The following is a 24,205-nucleotide window of genomic DNA, read 5'->3' on the forward strand; positions in this document are numbered from 1 at the left end:
CTATAATTCTCCAACAAGTAATCTTGTAATCATATAAAGAAGCTCTAGACACCATCCTCGCTTGCCACCAATAAAGAAACCAGATGGGTGAACCGCAACAGACACTCAAGCACTCAAGCACTCAAGTTAGTGGTGTGTTCAAAGTCTTGAGCTCAAAGTATTATCTTCCTTAATTTTCTTTGCAATTATATAACAAGTTGCTTACTTTATTGTAGGTCCACTTCCCCATAGAGTGCAAGCGGCTTTGTTTCGTTGAGGAGTAAATTTGCTCCCATGTTCCTTAATTTTTTTCTCCATAAACCCACGAACACTTTGTCCATCATGAGTAGGTAACAATTAACAAAAGAAAAAGAAAAAAAACAATAGACATTTGACGGATTTGACCAATGGTGTTAACTTAATGAAATAACAGAGGATGAATATGTAAGCAAAAAAGCTACAAATACAAAAATTAAAACCGAGATAAACTACGGAGCTAGTATTGCAATTTAGTGTGGTTCAGAGTCTTCAGACCCTTTCGTCATCTGATCCACCAACGCCATTGCAGGCTGCAGGAATGCTTCAGCTCACACCATCTCTCTCTCTCCTCCATCAACCATTTCTCTCTCCTCAAACCCTAAACCCCTTTTCGCTTCTCCAAACCTGCAAAACCCTACAAGAAGCAGAGCAGCACCACGCTCTGTTCCTCAAGACCGGAACTTTCAGCCACCCTTCCGTTGCCTCCCACTTCCTTTCTCTCTACGCCGACCCCAAAATCAACAACCTAGAATACGCTCGCTCCGTCTTCGACCAAATCGACCAACCCACGTTGGTGTCCTGGAACATTCTCATCAAAGGCTACGTCGGAAACCAGCGGTCGCATGATGCCATTGTTTTGTTCTATGAATTGGTTCATGAACTTGTTCCGGATAATTTCACTGTGCCGTGCGTGATTAAGGGTTGTGCGCGGTTGAATGCGATTGAGGAAGGGAAGCAGATTCATGGGTTGGTGCTGAAAATTGGGCTTGGGCTGGATAAGTTTGTGCAGAGCAGTTTGGTGAATTTATACTCGAAATGTGGTGAGATTGGTTTGGCCCGGAAGGTGTTTGATCAAATGCGTGACAGAGATTTGGTGACTTGGAATTCGTTGGTTGATGGGTATGCGAGGTGTGGAGAAGTTGAAGTTGCAATGGAGTTGTTTGATCAAATGCAGGAGAGGGATTTGTTTTCGTGGACTGTTTTGGTTGATGGGTTGTCGAAGTGCGGGAAGGTGGAGATGGCTAGGGAGGTGTTTGATAGGATGCCGAATAGAAATTTGGTTTCTTGGAATGCCATGATTAATGGGTACATGAAAGCTGGAGACTTTGAGATGGCACGTCAATTATTCAGTGGGATGCCGGCAAAAGACGTGATAACTTGGAATTCGATGATTGCAGGTTATGAATTTAATGGGAGGTTTATGGAAGCATTGGAGTTGTTTCAAGAAATTTTGAAAGAAGATATTATGCCTAGTCATGCTACATTAGTCAGTGCTCTCTCTGCTGTTTCAGGATTAGCTATCCTGAGTAAGGGGAGATGGATTCATTCTTTCATGGTAAAAAATGGATTTGAGTTAGATGGTGTGCTTGGTACATCGTTGATAGATATGTATTCCAAGTGTGGGAGCATTGAGAATGCTGTGGCCGTGTTTCGAGCTATACACAGGAAGAAATTGGGGCATTGGACTTCTATAATTGTTGGTTTAGGAATGCATGGTATGGCTGACCAAGTTCTTGAGCTATTTCTCGAGATGCGGAAGAATGGAATTCAGCCTCATGCTATAACTTTTATTGGAGTCTTGAATGCATGTAGTCATTCGGGATTGGTCGATCTTGGCCGTTACTATTTTAATCTGATGACAAATGATTATGGAATTGAACCCACATTTGAACACTATGGTTGCTTTGTAGACATTTTATGTCGGGCTGGTTGTCTAGAGGAGGCAAAGAATGTCATTGAAAATATGCCCATGAAACCAAACAAAGTAATCTGGATGAGTTTGCTTAGTGGTGCTCGGAATCATAGAAATGTTAAACTTGGTGATTTTGCAGCTCGTCATCTGATTGAATTTTCTCCAGACACTATTGGATGCTATGTTGTTCTTTCTAACCTGTATGCTGCAGCTGATCAGTGGGAGAAAGTTTCACAGGTAAGAGAAATGATGAGAAAGAAAGGAGTCAAAAAGGACCCAGGATGCAGTTCGATAGAGCACAGAGGTGTGCTTCATGAGTTTATTGTGGGTGATAAATCACATCCTCGGACAGAAGAGATATATTTGAAGTTGAGTGAGATAAGAGAGAAACTGAAATCCGTAGGACATGTTCCTGACACAAGCCAAGTTCTGTTGTGTCTTGAAGAGGAAAAAGAGAAGGAAGCCGAACTGGAAAACCATAGTGAGAGATTGGCTATTGCGTTTGGTCTCATTAATTCAGAAGCTGGGAGTCCTATTCGCATTATAAAGAATCTTCGCGTCTGTAGCGATTGCCACTCTGTCACTAAACATCTATCCAGTATCTATAATCGTGAGATTATTGTGAGAGATAATAGTGGTTTCCATCATTTCAGAAATGGCTCATGTTCTTGCAAAGATTTTTGGTGACTGGCCTGTTTGTCTGCTGCATTGACAGCTGTGTTCATCTGCTCAAAGCAAGAAGCATTATGCTTGCGCTCTTTTAAATTTGGAGCAGCCATCGGTATCATTTCATCTGATTCAGGCATTTCTTTACATGTTCCTTTTGATGTATTTAGCATTTTAGGCAGTCTTGAAAGTGTGTCTTGATGTAATTATGTGACTTGTCCCTTGCAAAAACCGCCCCTCTTGTAACAGGGATAACTAATATGTCTTGCTTTCTCAAGATTCTGCATTGGCCAGAGACTCGTGCACTAGCAAGATAAGAATCTTTGTTATACAGAGTATGAGTTTATAGTGAGGGATAATAGTTGTTCCCATCACTTCTCTCACCCTTCATCGAAGGAAGGTTGTATGCTATGTGCCCTTAGTATTAGAGGCAATCTTCATTGTATACTGGTTCCCCTGTAGTAAATGTATGCTATACAACTTATATTGAGAGATAATGTCAAAAATTCATATTTTTCCCAAATGGACTGTTTCATATGTTCTCTTTGTGCTTTGATTGAACTCAATTTTTTTTCTAATTCCCCCGACCTAAAATGAAGAAACATGTGTCTGCACTCTTAAATTGGAATAGCAATTGGTATCAGTTCTTTTGATTGTGGGAACTTATTGTGTGTTTATGTTATATATAGCAGTACAGGCCGTCCTGATGCACCTATGACCTGTCCGCATGCCGAAGCTCTCAAATTTAGAATGCAACTACACGGTCTCTAACATTCTAAATTGGCGAGAGACTTGTGCACTGCCCTTGGCTATATGGGCATGCTAAGTTATGCTGCGGTTATATTGAGAGGTAATAGCCATTCTCATTATGCAATCTTCATGATACTGAGATAATAGTGAAAGATGATCGTTCTTCCCATCATTTCTTTCACCCTACGTTGGCAGAATTCGTATACCTGGTGTCCATATAGTGTAGGCAATCATCATTGCCAAAAGTTTATGCCTTAATTAAAAACTTCATTTGCCTAATGGTGATAGATGAAGAAATCTAAGATCAATCTATGAACTTAATGTTTCAATGTTGTTTTTCTCTTGTGTATTGCTAGTTGGAAGCATCCTCCATTTGTTTCCTGGTTTAGATATACTCTATTACTGCAAAGCATGCATCTATTGACAGGAATGCTTGAATGTGCAGCACAATTAGACAAATTAAACAAAGGAGCTCGGTGGTTTTACTGGGTACAGCGATTTCAATACAAGCAGTTTCTAGTAAAATTAAATCGGAAACAGCCATGGATTTAGGTTTCTTCACTTTCCAGGGACAAAGTTGGTGGCGAAAGCCCATGCGTTGTTGGCCACTGGATCAGCAATGTGGTCAAAGAGGTTCTCGACTGGGCCCTTTCCTGTGACAATAGCCTGAACAAAGAATCCAAACATCGAGGTCATAGCCAGACGCCCGTTCTTAAGTTCCTTCACCTTCAGTTCAGCAAAAGCTTCAGGATCATCAGCAAGTCCGAGTGGATCAAAGGCACCTCCTGGGTAAAGTGGGTCAAGTCCTTCGCCGAGTGGTCCTCCACCAACTCTGTATCCCTCAATGAATCCCATGAGCACAACCTGGACAGCCCAGATAGCCAAGATGCTCTGAGCATGGATAAGGTTTGGGTTGCCAAGGTAGTCAAGGCCGCCCTCGGAGAAGATTTGAGATCCAGCCTTGAACCAAACTGCCTCGCCGAACTTGACCCCATTCTTTGACAAGATTTCTGGGAAGACGCATCCCAGTGCACCAAGCATGGCCCATCTGGAGTGGATCACCTCAAGCTCACGGTTCTTGGCAAATGTCTCGGGGTCTGCAGATAGTCCAGCAGTGTCCCATCCGTAGTCACCGGGGAATTCACCGGTCAAGTATGATGGAGTTTGCTCGGAGAACGGTCCCAAGTACTTCGGCCGGTCTGGGCCGTACCTGTTTTGTCAGTGACCGTTGAAAGTGTTAGCTCAAGGGGTATGATCAGCTATGATGTAATCTTCTCAGTGCTACATGATCACGATGTTCTTGCAACAATGTATCTTTATAGTTATACATTGAGCTAAAGTGAATTGTAAACATTCTGACATTGTAAACGCTTATATTCACACATGGAAATTTTTGTAGAGTTGCTTGGAAAGAAAGGTTGTGCTGACGAGGGTAAAGCCAAGGTGCTTACCATATGCTCTGGGGAGCACTTTTGACTGTGCGCCGCATGGAGAAGCGGCCGCCACCAAGGCCGCCGATCTTCCGGACGAGCTCATTCGACTGCTTCAAAACAGTCTGGCCAGCAAATGCTGATCGTTGGATAGCAGAGGTTGCCATGGCTTGCTGCTTTTTTTTTTTTTTTTTTCCTTTTTCTGTTTGAAGTATTGGTGGCGTTGAGCAAGCCCGCTGAGATGCTTTGAACTTGGGAGAGGGCAGGGATGTTATAACGGGAACTTGAAGATGATGTGGATTAGGATATCTACACGTCAGCAGCATCCTATTCGTTCTCAAATGGATTTGGATTTCTAATCTGATTGTTGCACAGAGAGGGGGTTATCTCTTGCCACGTGGCAGGCAATTGCTGCAATGGTTGTAGTTGGTGAATACAGGCCACAAGTTGACCAAAAGACAAATATTTGACAGGTCCATGGGTACAACAACATCAAAGCATTATCTCACTAAGTAGAGTTGTTTATATGAATCCTATAATGCTACTACGCTCGGTTTTGTCTCATGTCATCCGTTAAATCCAAGTAATCCAAGTCTTTTCTTAGAGTCTCATTCCAAATTTTCCTAAATCTTCTTGTACTCCTTTTGGCTTTGAGCCTCACGTAAATTCGTAATCACCAATTCTAACAGATGGAATTTAACGGGTGGATGCAATTCACTTAGAAGACAAAGTGTATCACTGTTCGAATTATTCGTTGGCTGCAGTAGTTTTTGACAAAACAGTAACAAACAATAGCAGGCAAGGAGTAGTTTGCAGTGGAAGAAGAGCATTCAAATTTACTTGACGTGGTTTATTTACTATATTTACAGTAAAAAATCAATAGAAAAAAATCCCTTCCCGGCGGACCGGGACTCTACGGCTGGGTCTCAGCGGATAGACAGCGAGAGTAGATGATTTTCTGGGTGGAAACAGTATGATGATACAGAGAAGATGAGGAACAACCAAATAAGAATGTATAATCTGCGGTGCCGATGTGAGAATTCAACGTGTGAGCTCACCATCAGTGCCGAAGTTGCTCTTTGGAGGTGAGCTGAAAGGAATTTGATGGCCCGATCAGAACCCCATGAAAGAGCAGCCAGAGTGAAACAGATTAGCCACTGCAGTGCATTCAACTTCACACAGCTAGCTAGTCCTTTTCCGAACTCAACAACGATGACCTGCATTGTCAACACAGCCCCCAACGCCATCAGAAACCAATGGCTGTGGAGGACTACAACCAGCACTTCCTTTTTCACCAAGTCCATGGCACTGAACAGATTAAGGACCTGGCATAAGGTGAAGGTACTGAAAATCATGGTATTCCGGACGCCTTCATTCATGCTCGGCATGAAATGTAAGATCAGCAAGACGGAAACCTGATATGAAACTTGGACTGCTATGTTTCTCCAGATGACTTTGGTTATAAGCGACACGGTCCTCCCCTCAGGTCTTTGAATGTGTTCTAAGGTGCCTTGTAGCTCCATCACCATCATGAGGCCACCAAGAAGGCACATGATCAAGTTCACCCAAATCAAATGAACTGCTGTTAGAGGGGACTCTCCCGAATGCATTGTGGCGACTAGGGTTACAAGTAAACCGGATATGGAAGCGGTGAGCTGAAGTTGAGAGAACTGCTGAATGTTGTGGTAGGCACAAGCACCAGACTTGATAATCTTGCTTAAAAAACAGCCGCTGCTGATTATAAGATCGGCATTCTCTCTGGCCATCCCGGTTCTCCAGATATCGTGCACGATTCCTACATCAGCTTCTTTTAAGGTCAGAGTGTCGCGTACGGTCAAACCTCCACAGAATGCAACTATGCGACCTTTTTTCCTTAGCCCCTCCACCATGAGAAACTTGTCCTTGGGGATGGAACTTCCCATCACAGAGATCAAATCCACCGCATCCGGCCTTTCCATGGAATTGAGTCTTCGGAAAGCTTGACCTTCAATTTCCTTGTCATCTGAAGCAGGGGAGATCCCAAGTTCCGAAGCTGTATCTCTCACTATTGAGAGCTCATCCTCTGACACCAGTTTGATGCTTACTCCAGCTTCTCTAAGAGCTTCCACTGCCACTTTAAGCTCTTCTTGATATGGACATCTAAGACCGACAAATGCCAACAAAATCAACCCATCTTCTGCAAATTCTTCTGTTTTCTTGTACGCGTATGCAATCGGTCTCAGACCCTCCTCCTCCATCTTATTGATCACCTGCTCAAGTTTTCTCTTCTGGTTTCCGATACTGTGACTTTCCCCTCTGTTATCATAGTAATGTGAACACATGCCTAATATTGTTGAAGCATCTCCATCGCAGTGAAGTTGCATAATCTGCTCATTCTCGATTTTCCTCACCAAGATTCCTCTACATTTCTTGTTAGAGCTCAATTGTCTTTCTTCAACGGTTTCAAATCTTCGATCCAATAATGCCACATTACTACCCCATCTGGTGTTCAGCCAAGAAATGAGCAGATCATTTGTTGGTGACGATGTAGCTGCGGTAGCTGAAATCCCCTGATGCAGTACCTCAAGAACTTGGTCAGTTTCCGAGTCCACTTCACCAATGCTTAAATCCTTTTCACCAATCCAAAATTCCTTGACCTCCGTCGGGTTGCACATTAACTCTGCAGTTGTTTCGATGCAGATGACATTTATGAGTCCTATGGTTACACAAGCTGATAGATTTCGTGGTACTGCCTGATTTTTGGCCGCCTTCTCGCTCCATTGAGAAAGGGCAACTGCAATCACAAAATGCATCCCATGTTGTATCCCTATTACTGCGGTTGCTAGAACACTTGCTAAAATGGAAATCTTTCCTTGAGGTTTCAAGAAGATCTTCTCAAAGGTCCTCATAATAAGATTCATTGAAACTTCCCCTTTCAGCTCTGGCCTCTCATTGTAGTTTTCGTGCTTCCTGAAGAATAGTAGGCGTATCAACATCACAAGCGCAATCAGTATCGAGACACAACATGCAAGATAATCCATACATGCATTCGGTTTGTCCATCAAAGCTTGTAGCAGTGTCTTCTCCTTTGGATTATGATCAGCCACCAAGCTCAGCATCTCAGCAAAAGTTGTATTAGCACTAATGGATGTAACAACCATGCGGCCGCGGCCCTTCACAACCATTGAACCCGAAAAAACAAATGGATTATTTTCACGATCAATTTTCGGTCTCAATACCTCATCCAGCACCAGTTCCTCATCATGATCTATGAACAAACCGTCAGCAGGAACACGGTCTCCTTCCTGCAAATGAACTATATCACCCACCACAATGCCAGATATGGTAATTGGTGTGCTACTTCGTTCAACATTCACCATCAGTTTGCTCCTATCCAGCAAGTGTTTCCGCGCCAGCTTTCTCTGATAGCGGTAGTTCCCCACAGAAGGGAAAGCAATAAGTAAGAGCGCTGCAATTAGTATGCCAACACCATCATGCCAGCCATACTTGACTCCTTGCGTCATGAATTCGATGGCGAATGAAAGCCCAGCTGAGAGCAAGAGGAAAAAAATCGTGTACTGATTGCACGCCTCAAACAAAAAGTACAAGAAACCTTTTGCATCAACTGGGGACTTGGTAACGTGCCATCCTTGTGGATTTTGACCACCATCAACGGCACCATCCTGCAAACAAGTACTTGATTATAATAAACTGAAGTAGAATCATTATGTATCAAGTACAAGATTATAGAAATAGTTATTTTCTACAGGGTTGCTTGCTACCTCAAATTGAGACCTAAGAAGTGGCAAGATGCCGTCAACACCACCAAGTCTGCGGAATGACTTCAAGTCCTTCTCCCTCACAATTCTGGCAACCTTGTTCGAAAACCTTTCCTGGAGAGGGATGTTAATCACATGGTCAGAGGCAGCATTAGGTGCCGTTGGTGCTGTTGCTAAAGGTTCATAACTAGAGGCTTTGCGCAGACGTGTGGTTTTCCTAATGCGTGATGAAAACAAAATGCCTAGAACAATACGTCTAAGCGAGGTTCCCCGGTGCTCGATGGTCTGTATAAGCAAGCCAGCAGTAAGAGAGGAGGCACCTTCAGTAGCTTGATACTCTGTATTTGGCTCAACGGCCATATTTCCTTGCGCCACAAGGAAATTAGAGAGATGATCAGACAAGAAATCGAGAAAATTTGATCTCTTGCAGCGGATTTGCAGCAAATGAGAGGTATAAAACAAGATTGGTAAGATGAGAATGTATGCAATTAGACTCCTCCTAAACTGGTTGTGAGTAATGTGCATAGCTAGTTAGCGGTAAACCACATATATATAGGCCATGGCTCCGAGTGAAATGAAAAGTATACCCCTCTTGCATGGAAAACAACCAGGAAACTACACATAGTCAATTACCAGGAAACTTTTCCTATCAAACCGGTGAGACAAATTTTCCTGGTAATTTACTATAGGTACAGTCTGAATGTGAAGAGAATTGGAAGGGTTTAAGTCTTTATATAGGCCATGGTCCGAGGGAAGCAACCAGGAAACTACACGTTGTAAATTGCCTGGAAAATTAATCTCCCTCAATTTTGTAGACTTACTTTGATGTCGAGTAGTTGGGAGCAGCCTCTCCATAAATGGGGGTAAGGCTAGACGACATTCGCCTCTCCCAGACCCTGCGTAAAGCGGGAGCCTTGTGCACTGGGTACGACAAAAAACTTTGATGTCGAGTAGGAGGCTTATGTACGTCTTCTTTTTTTTAGTGTCGGACCTAATATGAGGTCATTGCTTAATGAAATATCTTAGTTGACAAACCTTGACAGTTTTTAACATTCCTTCATAGTTTCCTATAGTCACCCTAACAAATCTCTTACAGATCATTGAAGTTGTGGCATATGTTGGCAATAATCGACAAGTTCCTGCTAGGTGTTTGACGAGATGGCCCAATGAAGTTTTTTTTAGTCAAAATCATGATATGCATTATTTGAAAATCCGGGCTCTGTCATTGTTCATATTCACACTATATACATAAAGAACGTGTAACTCAAATAGTTATGAACGTACCGGAAGTCGGGTATTGAAAAACTGACATCGCATATGGATATCATATGCCTATTTCTCTGCGTTTTGTTTAAAAGTAAAACATTGTGATGGGAGTAGTGGCGGTTGGCCCTTGAGGTTGAGGACGCGGTGGCTGTGGAATATTGGCAAAAGTGGAGACCGTTCCCTGCGCTCAAGAGAGAAAAATACAATGTCTAGTTGTTTTTTTACTTTTTTCTTGCCCTAAAAAGGAGAGAAGAAATACAAATGAGTGTTGACAATTTTTGCTACATTGTTGAGGGGTTTTGCTAAGATTTTACACTCTGTTTGGATGAAGAAATTTAAGAATTTTAAAATAACGGAAACTGAAATGACGAGATTTATATTATAGAATATGTAAATTTTCATGTTTGGTTAACCAAAAAGAAGAATAAAATTGAATACGGAATTTGTTGTATTTAAACTCTCAATCATAGATTGAGAAATGACACTTATTTACATGGAATTTAAATTTAGAAATTGAAGGTCCAAATTTCAAGTTTTTTTCTACGCAAAAATTTTAAATTTCTATGTTTATGGAGTCAAACAAGGGAATTAGTGCATGTTAATTTATGAATTCTGACTTTTATTCAAATTCTAAGTTTATTTCTTTCATCCAAACATAGTGTTAATGTTGTTTTTGCTTTGATATGGCTTTGATATTATATTTAAAAAATAAAATAAAAACTAAGAGGAGGTTAGGAAGAGATCAAAGACAATTATGTGTTCTAAAAAGAGACCTGAATTTCTTTTTGTTGGAAGAATTAAAATTTTAAAAACAATATAATGTTAGCGGTTACTGTTTTTCTTATTGAAATTAACTTTTTTTTAAATATAAAATAGTAAGAGCGAATTTCAGAAACAGGATCTCAAATGCAAGGGTAAATGCTCTTAATAACTCAAACTTGAGCTACAATGACTGGCTGCAATGCAAAGTCAGCTAGTGAAGAAAAAAAAAACGGGTGAGGACTTGGGCCGGTGTGAATGTGAGAGAATTGGAAGGGGTTTCAGTCTTATCTATGGACCATGGGAAGCAACCAAGAAACTACACACTGTTAATTACCTAGAAATTAATCTCCTTGATTTTTATAAACTTAATTTGATGTCTGGTAGGAGGCTTATGTACGTCTTTTTTTCTTTTCTTTTTTCATCTTATTTAGAGGCGAAGCCAGTATAGTTATTGATTGTTCATGACCACAACTTAAAAATTCGAGATGTAACATGTAGGGGAAACTAAATTATAACATTCTCCTCCTACTTATTCCTCTTCTATTTTATTTTCCTACCATCCTTGTCTTTCCTTTCTCTCCTCTTGTGTGCAACTCTATTATGCACACCAAATGTTCAATGAAATGCCTTAGTTGACAAGTCTTAGCAGTCTTCAACATTCCTCCACAGTTTCCTATAACCACCCTCGACAAGTCTCTACAGATCATTGAAGTGGTTGGCAAATGTTTGTATAAGCCTTCGTCGTATGTTGGCAAGAATTGACAAGTTCTTGTTAGGTTAGGTGCTTGACGAGATGACCCAATGAAATTTTTTTTGGTCAAAATCATGACTCCATTATTTGAAAATCCGAACACCGTCACTGTTCCTATTCACGCTACATACGTTAAAATTTTATAACACAAGTAGCTAAGAGTGTTTATTATGTACCAGAAGTCTTTTATTTAAAAGCTGGCATCACATATGGAGATGCCTATTTCTCTATGTTTTGTGTAAAAGTAAAACATTGTGATGAGAGAAAGTGGTGGTTCGCCCCTTGAGGTTGAGGACGTGCTTGGAACGCGGTGGCTATGGAAAACAATGTCAGTAGTTACTGTTTTTCTTATTGAAATTTACTCTTTTTAAATATATAAAGAAGGAAAGAGAGAGGAAGGGACCAGGTGCGAGATGAGAGTTGGGAGAGAGATGAGAAGTGGATGGGAGGGAGAGAGGAGGTGGGGCCGGGTGGAGGAAGAGAGTGGGAGACAAGAGAGAGGTGAACGGAGAAGACTCGGAAGAGAGAGAGAGGTGGACTGAGGTGGACTAAGAATCTTTGAAACGGCCATGTTTTAGTTGTATTAAAGCATTCAACGGTACATTATGTAAGTAGTATTTTTCTTCACTTGTAAATAAGATGTCTTAGATTTGATTTTTGTCAAAAGTAAATTTGAATCACATTATTGTTAGCCCATTATGAAATTAATCTCACCATCTTCCCTTTTGTATAAATAATATTGTGTGTTAGAAAAAAGGAAAAAAGAAACATTCAACAATACATTATGTTACCTCATTTTTCTCATTAACCACTAATCAAACACAATTTTTTATTTTTTATTTTTGTGTCGTCAAGTAAATAACAAATATCCATATTCTATACTCTGTAAAAGTAAAATAAATGACAAAAACGTTGTTACGCCCCGATTTCGACATACGTCTAGGATCAACACGTGACATCACAAAAAAATTGTATTAACATACTCCGCCTCCAGGATATTAGCAAAGCACAACTCAAGAATCGAATTGCATAGTAATTTTTCACATGCTTTATGGCTGCATCTAACCTCCTTGTTAGATTGCCTACGTACCCTATAAAGGGATCAAGCCATTCGTAGTTCACCTTCACTACACTCGAACAATCATCACATAAATCACTATGTCTCAACATAATACCACACAACAGGTGTGCAACATCCCAAGGAACATTTGACGAAGCGCAACTTAAATCTCTAGCCACATTGGTCAATGAGTCTAATCATAATGACAACAATCACAACCAACATCATTCCACAATCACATCAATCAATAACACATACCATACACTGAAATGTAGGGCTAGAGCGACACAGTTCAGCCGAAGCCTACATCTCTGAAGCTGAAATCAAATCCAAGGAACCAACAAGTCAAATGATGCGATTTCGGACCACTCAACGAAATCCATCAACATCGGGTTCCAGACCACTCAACGAAACCAAAACACCAAGTGGGATTCTAGACCACTCAACGGAAACCGAGGATACAATTCCAGACCACTCAACGGAATCGCGAAGTACAATGTATATTGATCCACTCAATGAAATTCAAGCTAGATACGATTCCGGACCACTTAACGGAATTGCGGATCACAAGGGATTCCGGACCTCTCAATGGAATCCAGACGGAGCAGGGAACCAGACCACTCAACGAAACCCCAGCGAAAACCCAGTTCCGAATCACTCAACGGAACTGAGCAAAAGTCCAAGAAATATAGCGATGCTCGAAGAAGAAGAAGACATGAAACAAGTACTCAAAATACAAAAGCTCAACGAAACAAGAAATGGAATAATGATACGATATGTGAAACAAGTCTCGAAGCAACAAACCCTATGACAATGGGTTCATGGTCCAATCCTAGACTTCACATTTCATCACATCAACCCAAACATACAAATTAGCCACACTCCACTACAAGTTCAATACACAAGTCAAATCACATAAAATGAACAAGCATATCACAATGTGATGCCATCAGTACATAAATCGAGTACGTCAATCGAAGAAGACACGTCATCATGATGAGCCCAATAAGCTCCATGGAATCTCAACAACACTCTAAGATCAGCAACATGCTAGAAGAACTCGGGCTAGTTGACTAAAAAGCCAACCGTCGATCAATGTCGAGAATAAGGTCCACAACCCTAGAAATCTAAACCGAAAGATCAGCTTATCAAATTTCTGATCTGTAACTTCCCAAAGTCCACATATGCTTCTAGAACAACATACTAAAACTTCATTACGATCAAACGGTTGGATCTCCGCTAATCGCAAATTCAAGTGGCGGTCAACGTTTAATTTTACAAACTTAGAAATCCAATTCGGGAAGATCCGCAAGTCAATTTCCCGATATGTTAGTTCCTAATGCCATAAAATATTACGTATAACAACATATTAAATTTTGGTAACGATCTAATGGTCGGATCGTCGTTTACTACATAATTCAAGTGGAGGACCTTAATTGAATTAAGTTCAAACAACAGAATTTCATCAATCGGATGTCACATATGGATTCGGGGTATCAAATTTAGCCTAGAAAGACAGAGTTGGCTCACTGGTCATGCGTCGCCGCATGCGGCGGTTTCCAGCTAATGGAAACTTAATTTTCCGATGAACTCAAAAAATTACCAAATTTCCAAAAATGTAGAGCAAGTCAAGGGGAATAATTTTCATACCTGGGCCGAAGTCCAATTCGGCCGAGAAGTGGTCTAAAAACACCTCGATTTGTCGGGAACCCTAAAAATGGGTGTTTCTCAATTCGTCGAAATTGTAGCTCCGCCGCCCCCAAACTTGTTTGGGCTTTAATCTAGGCCTCAAGGAGAGTTGAACAAGGGTGGTGGTCGACGGTAGCACATGTAAAAACGGCGGAATTACCGCTGACACCCGTGAATCCCGTCGAGGTGTTTTCCACCAAAATAAAACCAAATTCCTTCTAATTTTAGGTGGAAATGGAAGAGGGAAGGGCTAGATGATGATTGGGAGTAATGGATTGGTCCAATTCGTCTAAAAAAATGGCGGAAAAACGACAGAAAGTCACCGGAATAATGGGTCGGGTCGCACGATTTGGGTGAGGGATCCATGATCCAGTGCCTCATTCTTCTATCCCTTCCCCTCCATTCTTCTCTTCCCCCGCCCATTGGTCACTCATTTTTCTTCCTTTTTTTTTCCCCTTCTCCGGTTGGTCTCTCCCCCCTTCTCTGGTTGGTCTATCCCCCTTCTCCTTTTTTTTCCCCTCCTTTCACCAAGACAAGGCTCCCACAAATTTGGAGCCTTCCATATTCATAGCAAAATGACTATTTTGCCCCTACCTTCGTTCATTTATAACTATTTCGTTATAACTCCAAATTCCATTCCATTCGCGCTCACGCATTCGTATCGACATGTACCATCCAAACATGTAAAGAAATCTACAAAAATATGTAAGAATAAAATACGACCACGTAGAATTCCGTTTAGTTCATTAAGGGTGTTTTCATCCTTTTACTTATCGAAAAAAAAATAGACGCCACAAATATACGCGTTGAAATTAATAATACGAAAAAATATGTAATTTTAAATAGTGAAATCTGGGGATAGGATTTCACACACGTTGTAAGCCTGTAATATTACAAAGAAAGTTGAAGTTCAAACCTCAAAACTACGTAAAAGCGGAAAGGCTCAAAATCATTTAAACTATTATGCAAGTCTTTAATTCCCCGACGTGAGTTCAAACTCTCAATAGATTAACTAATTGTTCTTTCTTTCTATACAAGGGAAGAAAATAGTATTACGCTCCAAAATGCACAATGCAAAATGTATGATTGCTCGACAACTCTCACCATGATACGTAAACTTATCATTATTCAATCCCCTATATAATGTTAAATAATCACACTTCATAACTAATTCATCTTCCACCTTCTAACTTCATTAAATTTGGAAGCTAATCTTCATTTCTTTATTCAATACACATTGAATTCAATGAGTTATCTAATCTAATCGAATGTTAGGAACTAAGCGTGTCCTATTCACAAATTTAATAAGAAAAATTAGTTAAAAATACTACAACCTCTAAGCGAGATAAAACACCATCAACACCACGAAATGGACGTCGGTTTCTAAGTCACAAAGGAAAATCTCAAATCCCCTAAAAAATTTAGGATATCAACTCCTTATAACTAATTCATCTTTTGCCTTTTTAGTTCAAACATGGTCAACTTAACAGCTTAATTAAAAAAAATTAGTTAAAATGGCATCAGATAGTAAATCGACAAATATATTGAAAGAAAACTCACTAACGTTCTTCAAATATATTTTTCCTACCAGAAAACCGGTATAGCATCAGATAGTATATCGACAAATATTCCTATAACTTCGTTGGAGAATTTCGCAAGGGTAAAAAGAAAGCGAAGTTTTAAACCATATGGACTAGTAACCTACGAATTTAGAGGTACGGGAGACCTCCGAAAACTCCTCACCGTGATTCATGCTAATCAACTGTGTTACTCCATAGGCACAGGACCTTCTTCGGTATCATCCTGTAAGCTACCCAACATGATTGCAGTCAGCATTAGCTTGCCTGCCTCGGAGTAATCTTTGTGTTGCATGAGTACGGCTTCCACAGAAGAAACTGTATCTTTCATGACTGTAGGCTCTGCAATTTCTTGTCTCAGCGGCAACACTTCCTCAAACCCTTCTCCAAAAGTTTCAGCTTCGGGTCCATAGCATCTGTTTGAAGCCTGGAAGAGCACGGTGTCTTTCAGGTTTTGCAAGGTTTCTTCATCACCCCACCCTTCGGATACTGATGCTTGATAGAGTTGACTCCAATCATCTTGATCAGCAGCGTTTCTCCAGCAATGCTCCAAAAGGTTTGCGTGGGTCTGACGGAAAGAGGAGCTGGTCCATGCAAAAACATCAAAAGCCCGCAATGAGAGCTCTGCGCTTTCACCTTCAAGGCACTGCTTGATAAGATCTTCTGGATGAAGTAGCTTTGTGTCAAGGCTTTGCTTTGTTTCATCATCAGGAAGGAGGTTTAGTATTTCTTCCTGCAAGAGATGATGCATCAGGTGAAGACCGACGGTGGATGAACAGAATCGAAAGGGATTCACATTCAACAGTTAATAGTTATTGAATAACGAAGCATACGAGATTGCAGAATGCAATTCACAAACTTTTCTTTGATCTTTATAAAAGAGGACAAACAACCTACAAAACACTACATGTAATGAATGATTCCACCGAGACCATTTGGGTTTGGTTGCCCAAGCACAGGAGTTCCGACACGAGAGCCTTGGAATTCAATAAAATGGAGATAAACAAATCAATTGGCGGTCACCAATAAACTTTCCTGGTGTTTCCCTCCCAGACTTTTGGGCAAGAACTGCCTTGATTTTTACATTCTTGGTCACCACTTCTGATTTCCCATAGCCCCATCTTAAGAAAAGGTTATCCCCTTTAATAAGTAGAGAGGGAGACGTGGAAAACTCTGTTATATTATAGGTAACCTAATAGTTACATATTTGTTGGGAAATACATCACTCAGAAAAAGCTAACAATCATTGACACGTGTTCCTTCTAATAATGCTGAGTGTATAGACCTTTGAAGTAATGTGAAATTGTGTCCTCGCCAGAAAAGGAATTTTGTTCAATAAGGACATACAAAGAACAAGACAAAACCTTCTCAACTTACTAAGCTTGAGTTAACTGCCCACGCAATTATCCAAATGACAAAATATGTAACATCACCATTTGGGAATCTGGCAGAGGTGCCATGACTAAAAGGAAATTTATGGAACTGCCACCAACCGTACAATACAAAGGGTGGATGGGGGAAGAGACACGGCACATGATTTGTTCCTGTTAACCTAATTCCAATCATAAAGGTAGAATCCCTACTCTTTTAATTTTTCTTTTTAACTAAGGTGTGATAATTCAAGATTAATTTACTAATTCTGATACTCGGATAACAAAAGCACTTAAAAGAAAGGAAAAATCAGGAAGACGCTTCAACTAAAAAAGTTAACAACAAAATTTATCTTTAAAACTCAACAGACCTGCAACTTTAGAATCTTCAAATCAGCCTCAATGCGCTTCACTTTGGTCTCACAATTAGCATCTTTACCTACACGTGAAGCAAATAATTATATAAAAGTTTACCTGTATAAATTCTCTAGCTATAACAGACATCTTACAGACTAAGATAAAACAAACAACAATAGCAAGTACTGTTCTTATATCTCCCCGTGCCCAAATAATATTTTGATCAAGCATCTCCAACACCCGAACAGCGACCCATGTAGCAATTCTTAATGCGCAGAAGTTTATACATAATAAAGAGGCATTTCGTAATCTTCTAATTGAAAGGGAAGCATACAAGAAGAGCCACAGTGAGCTTAAAGTCACTCAAGCGGCTTGACTTGATAATTTGTATAAATTACTAATATCAACTTGATTTTGCGACAAAATAAAACTTTTTTAAAAGAATAAGAAATTATGGAGTATGCAGTGTAAAGAAAAACACAAAATTCTGAAGATAGAAATTCTATAGAGAAACTATTTAGGGAAGACCGATGAACAAAACACACCTGCTATTGCAGCTATTTTTGAGAGATTCAAAAGACGCTTTCTGTCTGCCAGTTTTGGTAACATAGTCAGATACGTAGGACCAGTCCCCTCTTCAGCCTCGGAAATTGAGTTTTCGGCTTGAGAAAGAGCTAATTCATGAAGAGTTTCCGAAGCTGGGGAAAATTGACGAAGGTAAACTTCATGAAGCCACAGAAGGTCTTGATGATACTTTAAGAATATGGATAGCTCTTCATGAAACTCTTCCCCAAGCCTTAGAAGTTTGGAATATTGCCTCCTCAGATAGAGTTGTTTGAACACATAGTAACTGAACCCTCCATTAGGCCCCATGCTGTCGTGCTATATAAAATCATTTTCCGGAAAAAGGACAGACAACAAATAAGACAAGAAAATAATCATATCAAGCAATATCTTCAAAGCAAGGAAACCTATGTTTTTAAGTTTAAAACTAAATATAATAGTGAAAAACAAAAACTTAAAAGATGTTTTAAGTAGGACTAAACATTAAAAAAGATTAAACAAGTTGCAAAAGAAAACATGATTAGTCTCCAGTATAAGATAATTTCAAAGTAAATGTTCAAAATTGTGGCACCATTAACAGGTAAAGGAAAAGTTTTCAATGGATAATCAAAAGTCTACTGAAATGATCCAGTGCACAAGCACAGAATTACTGTTTAAACAGAGAAAATAAATAACATGGCAAAGAAATTGTAACAGCCCTACCATCAGATTTCTTAGTAGTCCAGAATCATTTAGATCACAGCATATTTTCCATAATGTACTGTAGCATTCATGCCGTTTTGCCATGGGCAACAAACATGACGAAAGCCTAGCAAGAATTTCTTCTTTTAGATCCTCAGTTCCTTCATTTAAATTCTGCAAAGACAATAAATTCAAGGATAAATATTTATCCAGCATCAAGACCATAATGATGTTATTGAGTAAAAAATAAGAAAAAAATTGAAGACCTGATTCCCAGCTTCCACAGATTCCTTGACTTCTTGATAAAGGGTGTCCAGAAGTGCATCCCTCCTGTTCCAATACTCATCCAATAAGCCTTTGTGTTCACCTCCTTGTTCAACTTTAGCTGTGACAGCACCAGCATATGCCTCCAGCAAAACTTCAGCCAGCGCTTCCAGATGAGTATATAAATCTAATTTGGCAGACGCGTCAAGTTGAGATGCCTCCTTTAACAGCTGCAGCATGAGGGAAGCGAGGTGCCACATCCCATTGCGTACCACAGCTTGAGAATACCAAGGTGTCAAGCTCTCAGGTGGCGGATACCATAAGTGATGCTCACTTCTGTATTGCATGGCTGTACGAACTATAGTAACACATGCATTTGACAGTTCACAAGCTCTCTGAACCTGAATCTCAAACGGCTGCTCTGCACTTATTACATACTCTAGCTGTTTGTCTAAGCAATCGAAAACTTGTTCAAGATTTGAAACTTTACTGTAAAATACTTCAGCATTGTCCCTGTCCATCAGAAGAACAGTATTCCGGCGGGCTCGCTCACCAACTAACTGGATAAGATCCCAGAGAGCTCCTGATATTTGATTTTCTGGACTAGAACGGGATGGGCTACGTCCACGGGAGCGGTTATGGCTGATAATGTTCTGCAATTCCCTTAGTTGAATCATTCCAGCAAGCTTCTCACCATGTTCCAAGATAATTTGCAAAGAATGTCCTGCCAGAAAAAACAAATAAATAAAACAGAATCTAGGCTGGTCGACAGCACCCCACTGAACTGCCAATCGATATACTCCTCAATGAGTCTTCGACCTCCATGCTTTAGGAAATATGGTCATCTACAAACTAATTAATATACACTATGTCCAGTAGATATACTGATGAAAAATTAGCAGTTTAGCAAAACACCGAAAAATTTCCCAGGCAATAAAAAATTGGATAAAGAGATGCCCTTGTAATAAAATTTAACTGGACATTTGACAGCCTAAAACATGTTAATTGAGTGCTGTAAGCACACACGCAAGTAAATGTGGGTTTACGTATATCGTTAATGCATGAACTTTCAAGTTTCAATATGTGCCATGTCAACTGGAGATGGATTTGACATAAAAACATTATACATAGTCACTATAAAAGGCACAAGAACATACTCTGTCTTGAACACAGCTCCTCATGACATTTGGATAAAGCAAGAAACTGGAGAAACTTTGTATGCTTCTGTTGCTTATCCATGAGTTGGGAGGATACAACAGCCATTGCCAAAATCTCAGCTCCTCTAGTTGTTGTCCAGTGCTTAGCTAAAGTGTCAACAATTGATTTGCTCATTCGTGCAAAAACATTCGTCTCTCTATCCCTTTCGAATGCCCCAGATCTTTTTAGCTTTTCAAATGAGGCATCAACTTGCCCAGATAAATGATAATCTTGGAACAGCTGGCTAAGTAAAGTTTCTGATTCTTCATCTTGAGCAGTTTGACGTGCAGTTACAGTCACAGCCCCTTGTCTATCTCCAGCATCCCATGCTTCAGAAGTAGCCCTTCTAGGCGCAATATTGCCCAAAAATGAGAGGTTCTTTCTCTCTTCTTGTGCAGATCCTTCATTTGAGCTACCTTTACGTGACAAACTTCGTTGAGGAGGTTCAACCCCACCAAGTATAACAGCCTTCTCGGGTATTGCCCATATCCCTGCCTTCTCAGTAAGCACAACCCATGGCCCTTCTTCACCATCATCTGTAGATGGAAGAATTGAAGCATCTAGAACCTTTCCAGCATCATAAGGTAGGTCAAATTTATAGAGCCGTGTAGAATTTCTAAAGTAATGGGATACTGTTGCCGTCCCATCACCAGAAAGTATGATTGCTGATCCTTGAGGCTTACCTCCTACTCGCAGTTTCATGGAGAATAAGAAGTCTTCCTCTTCTACTCTTCCTTTTGGGATTATCACTTGGACAGGAGCTTTTTTCTCTAAACTAATTCCAGATTTGTATTGCATGGTCAAAAGAGAGTACTGTGTGTAGCTGGAACTACTACCCCGGTCCAGGCAGAAGGTGGCAACTAGAATGGTAGTCACTTTACCGTGATAGTCTACCTGCATATCAAGCGGCCAGATTCGCTTCTGCCCGGCCAAATCTTTCTTTATTCCCGAATCACCATCTGAGCCAATAATTTCATGAGACCAGAGCTTTGACACAATGAAATCAGCACCAAGTTCAATACTAAGGCATTGAATCTCACGATCTGTCAGAAGAAAAAACTGCCGGTTAGAGTCCTGAATTTGAAGATTTGGGAAACACCAGGTCAGTGACCTTGGATAGCCCTCACTTCCTAAAATTTGAACATTGTCACCCCCTAGGGAGGGAAGAGTTTGATCGTCCAGATATACTTTCTTGCGGCTAACACCAGAGGGGCTGCAATGAAACTGCCATAGCTGGCCATCAGAACTACAGGCAAGTGCAACGCACACATCCTGGGAATCAGGGACTGCAGAAGCAATCAAAGAGTTAAATGTACAAAACCCAGTCAAACTACCCCTCTGCCTGCTGATCAGTTGTTGCCGTTTTGGTGTGGTCTTCCTATCAATAGGTGAAGAATTCACCTCCAATTCATCAGCAGATGCAACACTAACAATGGGGTCAGTTCTCTCTTCAGCATAAATTTCAGGCCAGTACACAACAGCTCGAGTTTTCTTGTGACACAATACAATACCAGCGGAGCTACAATGTTTTACAACTTTCTTTGTTCTCGTGGACGCGCTATCCCCATTCACAACACAAAGCAACCAACAGTTCCCACCACTCCTGCCAACATCCCCACCTTCAAAGACATTCAGAGGAATTTCAAGAACATTGCAATTCGTCGACACTGCAGGAGACAGATAACTCCACACAAAGAGTCTGTTTCCACATATAATCCATGCCAGGGACGTTCCCCTCTCCATTCCACCGGATACATATGCATCACCTGAAAGAAGACGAAAACCGAGCAAGTGTGTGAATATCATATACCCCCCTCAAATTAATCATTTCATTCAATAACCAAGCTCATTGAGTAAACCCTACTAACCATGAGCATGCTTCTGCAGCATATTGGCCTGTCCATCACGAACAACTTGCGGAAACTCTCCGACAAAGACGGGCTTAGTTTCATCCCCCTTTTCATTTTGGTTCGCCGGTAAAACCCTAACCAAATCCAAACGTTGAAAATCAACGATTACATCCACAAACATAACTCCGAAATCACCACATCCAATTGAAGCCAACAATCAATCCCACAATGTATTATCGACAAACCAATTTCAGAAATCCAATGAACCAACACATGATAAGATGAGTTACCTGGCGAGAACAGATAAGCGAGGAGCCCAGGGAGCCGGGGTGCCGGTGCTGGGCCGATTCGGGAAAGAGTTGTCCGAGCCGGGCCCCAGGTTCTCGGTGAGGGGCGTGGCCGGAGATCCTAGATCCCGGCGAGCGTTCGCATTGGGTCGCTTGGTTCCGGGAGAGAACATCGGTTTGGTTTTTGCTCGGCGAAGAAGAAGAATAAAAAAGCGAGGGAAAATTTGGGGGTTTTGGGGTTTTAGGGATACACTCTGAACTCAAAAAATGGAAATGAAGAGTGAGTGTCTTCACTCTTAAGTGAGCAGAAATTTGATGGTGGGCTCATCACCTGCGGTCGAGCTCACGACTTAAGAGGAATTACAACCGTTCATTTTATACAAGGGTAAGAAATGTTTTTGATACTCTCAAAAAAGTTATTTTACACTATTTTTGAACAAACGATATTATATACATTAATGAAGTGGAGAGTAGACTAAGTTTTGCAATGGACTAGTCATAATAATGTGGTTCAAATTAGTCTTTAGCGAGAATCGAACATAAAACCTCTCACTTAGAAGTGAAGAAGAATACAACTAGATCGTAATACTAAGTAGAAAGTTATTTTGCACTTTGTTTCTAAATAAAAACTTTGGAGTGTATAATAAATTTTTCTAGAGTGTCGCAAACAACAACGCAATGATAGGGGAGTCCTGCTCTCTTAAGATCCTCGTTTTGAGTACTTGTGAGGACTAAACAGAAGATTATATAGTTTTGATCTAAAAGTTTAAAATATTTGACAACTTAATAAAACAAAACAAGAAAATCAATTATCTACTGGTTCATGGATTTTAAGTTGGTTTTGCTTTGTTGAGTTGTAAACTAATATAATATAATCCTGTGATTAATATGTATTTCGTCATTACAAATCCCAAAAATAAGAACCTTAAGCGAGCATGATTGATGATAGGGAGGAGGATTGGTTAGGCCATATAGTGAGACAGCAACAAAATGGGTCAACTAACTAGATATTGAACTCAATGCCAATATAAAATGACATCGGCATCCATAAGAGTCGGAAAAAAAAAAACATTTTATTTATAAATAAAGAATAATACTACTAAATCATATTACTAGTTATTTATTTAATGAGAAACAATAAACGGTTATTATGTTCAAACCATACGGCAAAAGACCAAATGTGAGAAGACAAAATGAAAGTCACTAGAATTCCTTTTTGAATAGCGCTCATTGTTTGTCCACATTTGATTAGTACAAGGGACCTTAGTACAATTGTTCAAGCCACCCAATCATGTCGGGGAAATGGGTTGGGTTCATTGAATTATGTACGAAATGAGTTGCGATGGGTTATAAATTTTAAAGAGTAAATTACACTTTCGTACTTTAGGTTTGGGTTCTATTTCAATTCCTTACAACATATTTAAAACATTTCACTTTCATACCTTAAGTATTATTTTATTTCAAAATAGTACATCCGTTACATTTTCCATCCATTGATCTATTAAATGCTGACGTGGCTACCACATATATATATGCCACGTGGCAAATAAAATATTTAAAAAAAAAAACCTGAATTTTTTAAAAAAAAAATAAAATTGAAAAGGGTCGCCGGGGGGATAGGAGGAGGGTCGCTGGGTGGGCTTGGGGGGGGGGGGGGGGGGAAGGGAAGAGGGGTTATGGGTTCTTCTTCTTCTTCTTCCTCATCTTCTTCATCTTCTTCTGGGTCGCTAAGGGAAGGGGGAGGGACAATTTTTTTTTCTTTCTTCCTCCCTTTTCTTCTTCTTCTTCTTCTTCTGGGTCGCCGGGGGGGGGGAGGGACAAATTTTTTTTTTTTGTTCTTTTCTTCCTCCCTCTTCTTCTTCTTCTTCTGGGTCGCTGGGGGAGGGGGAGGGACAATTTTTTTTTTCTTTTTCTTTCTTCTTCTTCTTGCAGCTGTGGGTTTCAAATGATTTTTTTTTTGGTTGAGAAAATTCAAATTTAAAAAATAAATAAATAA

The 24,205-nt window shown here is 40.2% G+C and overlaps 4 protein-coding genes across 5 annotated transcripts; 1 reads left to right on the forward strand and 3 right to left on the reverse strand.

The window, feature by feature from the left end:
* Positions 1-425: 425 nt before the first annotated feature.
* Positions 426-4,084, forward strand: LOC126610419 (pentatricopeptide repeat-containing protein At2g29760, chloroplastic-like). Of its 2 annotated transcripts, none has more exons than XM_050278467.1 (2): positions 426-2,711; positions 3,286-4,084. In XM_050278467.1, the coding sequence occupies exon 1, from the start codon at positions 557-559 to the stop codon at positions 2,615-2,617; it is 2,061 nt and encodes a 686-aa protein (XP_050134424.1). In that variant the 5' UTR covers positions 426-556; the 3' UTR covers positions 2,618-2,711; positions 3,286-4,084. The 2 variants fall into 2 exon arrangements, with proteins under 2 accessions (XP_050134424.1, XP_050134425.1); XM_050278468.1 differs by having other exon boundaries at positions 3,289-4,084.
* Positions 3,806-5,030, reverse strand: LOC126610420 (chlorophyll a-b binding protein 151, chloroplastic-like). The gene is made up of 2 exons (XM_050278469.1): positions 4,798-5,030; positions 3,806-4,556 (listed from the first exon to the last, which is right to left on the reverse strand). Exons 1-2 carry the CDS (start codon positions 4,941-4,943, stop codon positions 3,905-3,907), a joined length of 798 nt encoding a protein of 265 aa, XP_050134426.1. The 5' UTR covers positions 4,944-5,030; the 3' UTR covers positions 3,806-3,904.
* Positions 5,031-5,585: 555 nt separating this feature from the next.
* On the reverse strand, positions 5,586-9,041 carry LOC126610418 (calcium-transporting ATPase 12, plasma membrane-type-like). Its single transcript, XM_050278466.1, has 2 exons — positions 8,538-9,041; positions 5,586-8,438 (listed from the first exon to the last, which is right to left on the reverse strand). The coding sequence occupies exons 1-2, from the start codon at positions 8,892-8,894 to the stop codon at positions 5,703-5,705; spliced, it is 3,093 nt and encodes a 1,030-aa protein (XP_050134423.1). The 5' UTR covers positions 8,895-9,041; the 3' UTR covers positions 5,586-5,702.
* A 6,565-nt stretch (positions 9,042-15,606) lies between these two features.
* LOC126611312 (nuclear pore complex protein NUP133) lies at positions 15,607-22,484 on the reverse strand. The gene is made up of 8 exons (XM_050279532.1): positions 22,213-22,484; positions 21,941-22,056; positions 20,033-21,838; positions 18,878-19,599; positions 18,633-18,785; positions 17,912-18,248; positions 17,381-17,448; positions 15,607-16,372 (listed from the first exon to the last, which is right to left on the reverse strand). Exons 1-8 carry the CDS (start codon positions 22,380-22,382, stop codon positions 15,830-15,832), a joined length of 3,915 nt encoding a protein of 1,304 aa, XP_050135489.1. The 5' UTR covers positions 22,383-22,484; the 3' UTR covers positions 15,607-15,829.
* Between the last annotated feature and the right edge of the window lie 1,721 nt (positions 22,485-24,205).

The sequence above is a fragment of the Malus sylvestris genome, chromosome 17 (genome assembly GCF_916048215.2).
Source record: "Malus sylvestris chromosome 17, drMalSylv7.2, whole genome shotgun sequence".
In the NCBI taxonomy this organism is placed as follows: Eukaryota; Viridiplantae; Streptophyta; class Magnoliopsida; order Rosales; family Rosaceae; genus Malus; species Malus sylvestris.

Coding starts and splice junctions, on each gene's coding strand:
- LOC126610419 (XM_050278467.1), top strand. CDS start 557: ATGCTTCAGCTCACACCATCTCTCTCTCTCCTCCATCAACCATTTCTC.
- LOC126610420 (XM_050278469.1), bottom strand. CDS start 4,943: ATGGCAACCTCTGCTATCCAACGATCAGCATTTGCTGGCCAGACTGTT. Junction 4,557..4,797: donor AGTGCTCCCCAGAGCATATG/GTAAGCACCTTG, acceptor CTGACAAAACAG/GTACGGCCCAGACCGGCCGA.
- LOC126610418 (XM_050278466.1), bottom strand. CDS start 8,894: ATGGCCGTTGAGCCAAATACAGAGTATCAAGCTACTGAAGGTGCCTCC. Junction 8,439..8,537: donor TTCTTAGGTCTCAATTTGAG/GTAGCAAGCAAC, acceptor ACTTGTTTGCAG/GATGGTGCCGTTGATGGTGG.
- LOC126611312 (XM_050279532.1), bottom strand. CDS start 22,382: ATGTTCTCTCCCGGAACCAAGCGACCCAATGCGAACGCTCGCCGGGAT. Junction 19,600..20,032: donor GGAGCTGTGTTCAAGACAGA/GTATGTTCTTGT, acceptor TTTTTCTGGCAG/GACATTCTTTGCAAATTATC. Junction 16,373..17,380: donor TGAAGATTCTAAAGTTGCAG/GTCTGTTGAGTT, acceptor CATCTCTTGCAG/GAAGAAATACTAAACCTCCT.